Raw genomic sequence first — 8,339 nt, forward strand, 5'->3', positions numbered from 1 at the left:
TCCCACCAGTGCCGAACAGCTGCAGAGTGGGGATGACATGGAGATGAGGGGAAGGTGATAGTGACCGCCGCGCTGTTTCGTGCCGCCTGAGAGAACTTGTCCCCTGTTTTTGGCTTGGCAACACCTCCCTGTATCATACCTTAGACACACCCATTGCGTGTGGCGCCCTGCCTCTCTTGGGGTACAGTACTACGATGCCGCTGGAGTCACTCAAACCCCCAGAACCGAGCCTCTACTTTAGTCAATCCTCTTTGGAGGATTGACTAAAAACTGGCCAGAACTGAGCCGCTCAGTGGGGGTTTGAGGGACCCAACCGGCACTGTAGTCCTCACCCCAAGAGAAAGTGGGGGGCGCACCCAATGGTGGGGTGTCTGCCCGTCAGCCGACTCGGTAAGTGCCTCAGTAGTAGTCCCGCTGTCAGAGGGATCAACCGATTGGGTGTATTTTATTTTTTGAAAATTAAAAATTTTTCAATTTCAGTGAATACCTCCTCGTTTTACATGCTCCCCTGTTACTTTTTTGAAAATTTTTAATTTTTCAATTTCAGTGAATACCTCCTCGATTTTCATGCTCGCCTGATACTTTTTCGAAAATTTCGAATTTTTCAATTTCAATGAATACCTTCTCGATTTTCATGCTCCCCTGATACTTTTTCGAAAATTTCGAATTTTTCAATTTCGGTGAATACCTCTTCGATCCTCATTTTCCCTTGATATTTTTTCGAAAATTTTGAATTTTTCAATTTCAGTGAATACCTCCTCGATTATCATTCTCCCCTGATACTCTTTCGAAAATTTCGAATTTTCAAATTTCAGTGAATACCTCCTCGATACTCATGCTCCCCTGATACTTTTTCGAAAATTCCGAATTTTTTATTTCAGTGAATACCTTCTGAATTGTCATGCTCCCCTGATACTTTTTCCAAAATTTAATAATAATAACTCCTGTGGATAGTGTTCTACACTGTGGGTTTATTTTCATCGAAATTTATACAGGACCAGAATTTTTCTTCGGCGAAATCGGAACTGCATGTCGCATTTAATTTCTCAGGCCCTGCAATGTGGAGATAATTCAAGTACTCCATCGATGCAGCTACCTCAGGCCAGCGGATGTTATTTGGAGGTGACCTGAAAATAATTAAAAAATTTTAGAATTCAGAATTCAGGTAAAGTCTGATTAATTCTTTGAAATAATACCCTTTCTGCAGGAAAGATTCTATAATATCAAGAAAAATCTTCTGCATATTCAACGTCGGTTGATCAGTGATAACTGGTAATCCTGAGTCTATGAATGTGAACGCATCGTCACTATGACTGACACCTTAAAAAAAATAATAATATTATTGTCCCAAATTTTTTCGAAAGAATTAGCCCATTCATTACCCCCCGAATGAATCTCCTTATTTCCGTTGTATTTCAAAATGGAATTATTCGTACAGTAGTTTAGATTTTTATCGCTCTTTTTTTAATCGACGACTTAATATTGAATTGAACCTGACGATTGGAAACAATATTTTTATGAATCTTTCATCTATTTATACTTGCCGTAATTTCCAGTCACATTGAAGACGTCGGTCAAACTGATCGAAGCTCGATAATTATAATAGTAAAACCAAACTGGACTCCGATTGATTTTTGCCATTAACTTTGCAGCTTTTGCCGCATCGACCGAGAATAATCGATCTCCAACCATATGAATCAGGGATTTCGCAGTATCTTTCTGGATTTTCCGATTGCCTAAATAATGTTTTCTAATTTTAACCGCTATCCGTGCATGTTGTGACTGGGGAATCGTGTAATTGAAGTCAAGTAAATGCGGTGCGAGTTCTTCCCATTTTTCATCCAACTCTGCCATGAATTTCCCTTCGATAAATTCCACGATAGGGTACAGTCCTTCTTCGGATGTGACACTTGTGATCCAGGGAAGATCGGCAGCATCTCCACTGGTAATTATCTCGATTGGCGAACGGCTGATGAATGCTGATGGTGAGTTTTCTTCCACCACTGGCCCGAAAGGAGTGAATGGATTGAACCACCATGGCTGGAGGAATAAAAAAAGAAAAAAAAATAAGTAAATAAACAAAAAAATAAAAGAATTGGAATTTTTTAAAGAACTTTATGGGACTTCTATTGACTATTGCAATAGTCTTCTTCATGTCATGGTAAATGTTTACTTGAAATTGTGCGACTAGTTGAACTATGCTCCTAGCAGGTCGAGATTTCAGGCACTCCACCATCTCCTTGGTGCTATTTGTTGGACATCCCTGCAGAGATCCCACTTTTTTTGCTTTCTCAGGACTATTTTCAGTTTGCGTCCAACAATCAAGAGCAGTCCCACTGACGGAAATTCCACCTGTTGACCAATAAGACTGATCGACTCAAAGATTCCCGAAAAGCAACAAAGGAAATGTGAAGCGGAGTGGTAAATGAATTTATGTATTAATGATTTTATCAAAATCAAGATGATGACAATGCAGAATATAAATCTATCGATCAAAGTAATTATCCAGACGTTTATGAATTGTCCACTGTAAGTTAATGCATAGATAAATGGATGAAAAATACACATTTCGATTGATCACTTGGAAATAAAAAATTGAAGCTATACCTTGGAACAGACCACGACTCATCGGGCTCAAATAGTGGTAATGAGTGCTAGCTCCGCCAGCACTTACTCCACCGATAGTAATTCGATTGGGATCACCACCGAAGGACTCGATATTCTCATGTACCCACCGCAGTGCAAGACTTTGATCTTTCAGCCCCATATTCCCTGGAACAACTCCATCGCCAGTGCTCATGAATCCTGGAAGTAAGTAATCAAGAGCATTCATTGATGTCACAATATCACATTCAATGCGAGGAAACATTACCTAAAATGTTTAAACGATAATTAATGGTGACAAAGACTAAATCTCGATTCATGATGTACAATGGACCCTCATGGGATCCTTGTCCAAATTGGAAAGCCCCACCGTGAATCCAAAAAAGTACTGGAAGTTTGGATTCCTTCTTCGTTTGGTTAAAGGGAGTGTAGATGTTCAAGTACAGACAATCTTCTTCTCCTGTGATTCTTCCAGATGGATTTCCTAGTTCATGCGTATATGCGACACATCCACTTTTAGGACTCGTTGCCAGGAGTGTATCTTCCCAGGGGCCATTGTCGTTCGGAGGCTATTATATATATGAAGGCATTATAATTTTCATTTTAAACTCTAATAGAAAATTTTGGCTGTTTATTGAAGGATCAAATGTGGATTATTCAAAATTTAGACAGATCCAATTAATAATGCATCGAGATTGTGGTATAAGGTAATCAATATTTTCAATCTGACAAAATCAGAGTTTTTTTTAAGACAACGTAATTAAACACCGGTGCGTTAAATACGAGAAATTACGTTAAACATGGTTAATACGAAAAGGATACGCCTAACAGAAAAATTATTTAAAAAATAGAGTCATGGGATGGGGTAAAGAGTGAGGAGAGGAAGGATAAAGGTTCGCAAGTCTTGCAATCCTTCATGCCACTTCGAAATGATTAATGATTCCCTGGATCTGACAATAAAAAATTATTTTTACCTCGAATCTTAAGTTTCCCACTGGCGGTTTAGCGTAAGGAATTCCTTCAAATGCCCTGTATGCGCGTCCATAACTACTGATCTTGGAGAAGCCCTGAACACTTCCTAAAGCAGTTTCGACTAATAGATCTGATATTTCCCCAAACAATCCATTCACAAAATTATTTAATAAAAATAAAAGTATTATAGGTTTCATCATGATTTTACTGTGGAGCAGAATTCGATTACAACCCGATTGTATGCGCAACTGCTTGCAGCTCGTTTTATATCTTTTCGATAACGATATTGATTTTTATTGATGTTAATTATTGTGCAAATAGATTGATGAACGATAAAAGATTTCATGATGTGGAATCAATAGATATCAGAAAACGAAATTATAGAAAAATAATTCTGCGATAAGCAAAAAATGTAAATTGGCCAGGAACAAGTGTTCTGATATTCCGCGAGTTTGTCTTGCATTTGAATTTGCGAATTTCAAGTAATGAGTTATTTTATAGATGGTAATAATCAAATATTTAATTTTGAACTGATAAGATAATTACGGAGTGGGTAAGTGATAATAACGCGAATGGAGAATTTCGTTGAGTGGCATGTAGGAAGGGAAAAATAAAAAACTGGGAGATATAATAGAAATTAAATCTAGGATACTCGCTGTAAAAATTTATTATAGTTGTTTATGAAATTCATCGGATTATTATAATTTCTTCCGATCTTGTGGCTGTTCAATCAAATATTACCGGAAACTCCCGTTAAATTTCAGGTGCTTTTAGACTTTTAGCTTGCAGACCGCGAACTTCTCGTATTTGAACGTGGTGGTATCGAAAGAAGGAGAACCATATTTAATCATACCACTTGAAAGAACACGAGATGATAATTCATGGTTATAATCTGGGCTCATGAATACATTAATAAACTCAAAGAATTTCCCACGTAATGTATCGCAGTCTATTCGTCTTTAAATACAAAGTGATTAAAAAAATGATTGAATAAATAATGAGAAGAAGGATATCTATACCCTAGACCAAATGTTCAAACATTCGGCGAGCATTTTGAGATCGTATAAAAGCACAGAAATACGGCGATGGAATTATCTCGTGGTGCTATCAATTAGACATGACGCGAGTTTCAACATTAATTAGCTGCTTTCTATTTTGTGGTAAGTGATGCTCTCAGTTATTATTTTGCCTGCTGAGAATTTGACACAGCGTAAAGTAATTATATTTTTCGAACATTGCTGTATGAGCGAATCTGATAGTTTGTTTTTTGGATGAGCTTACGATTACAATGCTTCCCTTCGGAATCAAAAGGATTTGAGTCCGTGTGTAATTTTCAGCACTGGCTCAAGTGCAAGCTAAACCAGGATACGGTGGAACTGACCAGGAATGGGGAACAATAGAAATTCGTCCTGGTGCTCACGCCTTCTGGTGGTTGTACTATGTCAATCCTCCGTCAAAACCACCGAATTTTGATGTTTACAGTAGACCATTAATAATATGGCTGCAGGGAGGACCTGGTTTTGGTGCTTCTGGAATTGGAAATTTCCTCGAAATCGGTCCATTCGATATGAATGGAAACCCTCGCAACACAACATGGGTCAATGACTACAACATTCTTTTTGTCGATGCACCAATAGGCTCAGGTTTCAGTCATGCTGATTCCGATAAAGTGTACAGTACCAGCGATCGTGCAGTCGCTGAAGATGTCATCAGTGTTCTCAAGCACTTCCTGGAGACATTCCCGACATTTAAAAAAGTCCCAACATACCTTGTGGGCCAGTCTTACGGAGGCAAAATAGCAATCCGTGTTGCGTGGGAATTGGTAAATTCCATGGTTCTTCTAAAATTTAATTTTCTTAATGATGATACCGATTAATTACCATTATTTTCAGTATCAGGGGAGCCAAAATTTCGAGCACAACCTCCGGGGCGTCGGACTCGGTAGTCCAGCAATATCATCATTGGATACGTTAGAGGCTGTTCCATCATATGCATTTCATCTGGTAAAGAAAGATAAAAAAAAAGAATAATTTTGAAGATGATTATCGACGAATAATACGTATGATTTTGAATGCACTTCACCAGTTGATTAATTCGTTTTAAATATCGGATTTTCTTCTAAAAAAATTCGATGAATTCGTTAATATTGATAATTATCGGGACTGTTAATTTAAGAGCGTAATCAACGTGAGATCTTTCTAGAGCGATTCAATTGAGAAATATATATACTTCTCTCACCTAAATAGGGTCTTGGATTTTTTTTTCGGAGCCCTGATGATACGTTATATTAGACATTGTAAGTAATAATATTTTCAGGGGTTTATCGATGCTAAGCAGAAAGATGCAGTCCAAGAGGTGGTTGATCAGATAAAAAAACCCATAGAGCAAGAAAGGTGGACAGAGGCGGTGGATAAATGTGGTGATGTGTTGACAAAATTGTGGGAGTATACCGAGCCTTTTGATTACACCAATATCCTCCAAAAACACAGCCCTGATTGGCTCTTCAACAAGCGAATCTTAGAAACTAACGCCTTCATGAATAAGAACGTAAGACCTGTGCTGAATGTTACCGCTGACTTTGGAGCGCAAATGGATCATGTGTTTGAAGCTCTTCTGCAGGCTTATATGAAACCTGCAATCAATTACGGTAATTATCAGTACAGTAATTTGCAAAGGGAATCGTCATTGATTAAGAAACATTCTGATGACTTTTTATTTTAATTAGTCGGGAAACTTTTGAATCAAACAAATCTGAAAGTCATTGTATACAGCGGTCAGCTGGACTTCTCCGTTCCAATTGCATCAATGGTCTCGTTGTTTGATCAAATATTTGAGCAGGACAGTGGATGGAGCAATGCTAACAGAACTACTTTGGTTGTCGATAATATGATCGAAGGATATCAAAAACATTATCGCAATTTCAGTCTCTACTGGGTCTTCCGCGCTGGGCATTGGGTAATCCTCACAAACCAATTATGGATTATAATAAGTGTTTATTTTCAAAGTCAGTTCCACTAAATATTTTGTAATTGAATGAAAATACTGATTTTTTTAACAAATAATAAAAATATTGCTACCTTTGATTAATTCCGAGATAATTGCGAAAAATTGAGCTTGAAAAAAATACACTTGTTCTACTCGTTTTTCAATTTTCTGTGGAATCAAATCGATTGATTTACATAATTATATATTTCCAGGCACCACCAGACAATCCATATGCCCTTAGAAAAATATTGCAGCAATTCATTGGCTCCTGAATGGAAAATTCAACAGATGTATTTACTGAAGAAATAGTTATGTTTTTCATTATTATAGGAATAATTTATTCTGATCCTCTCGGAGAACGATAAATAGAGTGAGTAGAGAGGTGGAAACAATTTAGAGAATAATACACCGAACAATAAATATACCAATTATTCTGTTTATCTTAGTCTCAGTAATATCATCCAGTATGGAAATTTTATAATTATGGGAATGACCGCGCGGTCTGCGCTCTATTCCGCTCGGTAATTTTTGCACTGTTATTTTTATTGTAATGTTTTTTAGTGTAACATCATTATTGTTTGTCATTTGCAGCGGTAACCCCCGGGACAGTTGATCTGAAAGGTTCCTGTAGATTTTAAAATCGATTGTCGATAATATCTGGTCAAAATGTACGGGAATTTTCGTCTTATCGACAGGGGCTAATCCTTAATTAACAAAAAATAATAAATTGTTTAATTTATTCGACTTTCCAGGTATTTTCTTCTACGTTTCCGCAAAAGATATCTAAAATAAATGAAAATGTCGTTTATTGGCAGTTATTTGCAGGGTGTCAGGTTTATGAATATTAATTAACACTTTTTCCGAGAATCAAGCAATTTATCCTGACGATAAAACATCGCTTCTAGCTGCGCGAAAAATTAATTACTCGGCCAATTAAAAATTACTCTTAAAATTGCAACTAAATACATTTCCATTTTCAGATCGCAATTAAAACCAGTCTAAACAGTGAAAAATCATGGAATTTCTTTTTTGAATCCTCAATCTACTCGAAATTCGATAGAATTTAATATTCAAATTTAATTCAGAGAATTAAAAAAAAAATATAACACAAAAACGTAATATTTTTTACTTAAACATCTTCCAACGAATGGTGATATATGTTTAATAATTTAGATAATAATGCTAATGAATGGGTTGACTCGCGAGTTGAGCGGTTTTATCTTCTTTCAACTGAGCTTTCACGTGAAAATTTAGGTATTCGGTGGTCGTCCTTTACAACTGTCCTGTGGTTACATCGGGCCACTATCCACACGTGCGTGAAGTAATCTCCGCAGTTGAATGTACCAATATGGTCTTGGTACAGAGTACCGCTTTGAAGCTTACGGGCACTCACCTTCCGGATGAGAGTTTTAGGAAGACTTCGGTTATCGTCATTTACGCTACCTGCACACTGGTATAACGGGCTTAATGCAGCTTGTGTACATATGAAACTTTATGAACCACATTAGCATACTAAGTATCAAACCTCGGGACAACTCAAACTCAATTTCCTACTCATTCAGATAAATTTTAAATTAAACTTTGTCCGGAACAAATTTTCAAATGCGTAGTTAATCTCATTAAAATAAACATATCTCTATTTCCCATTGGAAAACCCTTGGAGTCGCCTCGAAAATTGAGTTTTCATTTTTGCTCGTGTGCATAGAAATATATTTTCCCACTTATCATGGAAAGTGGTGGAATCCTGATGCTATGCAGATGTTCAACAACAAAAATTA

The 8,339-nt window shown here is 37.0% G+C and overlaps 2 protein-coding genes across 7 annotated transcripts; one reads left to right on the forward strand and one right to left on the reverse strand.

Moving 5' to 3' along the window:
* Positions 1-951: 951 nt before the first annotated feature.
* LOC105268604 (venom carboxylesterase-6) lies at positions 952-3,825 on the reverse strand. The gene is made up of 7 exons (XM_011308298.1): positions 3,579-3,825; positions 2,873-3,173; positions 2,608-2,805; positions 2,174-2,352; positions 1,545-2,040; positions 1,197-1,320; positions 952-1,127 (listed from the first exon to the last, which is right to left on the reverse strand). Exons 1-7 carry the CDS (start codon positions 3,774-3,776, stop codon positions 959-961), a joined length of 1,665 nt encoding a protein of 554 aa, XP_011306600.1. The 5' UTR covers positions 3,777-3,825; the 3' UTR covers positions 952-958.
* On the forward strand, positions 2,756-7,305 carry LOC105268570 (retinoid-inducible serine carboxypeptidase-like). 6 transcript variants are annotated; one of them, XM_011308272.1, is made up of 10 exons: positions 3,207-3,311; positions 4,341-4,510; positions 4,601-4,736; positions 4,914-5,398; positions 5,469-5,579; positions 5,893-6,223; positions 6,302-6,531; positions 6,774-6,931; positions 7,008-7,082; positions 7,153-7,305. In XM_011308272.1, exons 3-8 carry the CDS (start codon positions 4,694-4,696, stop codon positions 6,831-6,833), a joined length of 1,260 nt encoding a protein of 419 aa, XP_011306574.1. In that variant the 5' UTR covers positions 3,207-3,311; positions 4,341-4,510; positions 4,601-4,693; the 3' UTR covers positions 6,834-6,931; positions 7,008-7,082; positions 7,153-7,305. The 6 variants fall into 6 exon arrangements, with proteins under 6 accessions (XP_011306559.1, XP_011306574.1, XP_011306543.1 ...); XM_011308257.1 differs by lacking the exon at positions 3,207-3,311 and adding an exon at positions 2,756-2,811 and having other exon boundaries at positions 4,341-4,736; XM_011308241.1 differs by having other exon boundaries at positions 4,341-4,736.
* The last annotated feature ends 1,034 nt before the right edge of the window (positions 7,306-8,339 follow it).

The sequence above is a fragment of the Fopius arisanus genome, unplaced genomic scaffold, assembly GCF_000806365.1.
Source record: "Fopius arisanus strain USDA-PBARC FA_bdor unplaced genomic scaffold, ASM80636v1 scaffold00003, whole genome shotgun sequence".
Lineage (NCBI taxonomy): Eukaryota > Metazoa > Arthropoda > Insecta > Hymenoptera > Braconidae > Fopius > Fopius arisanus.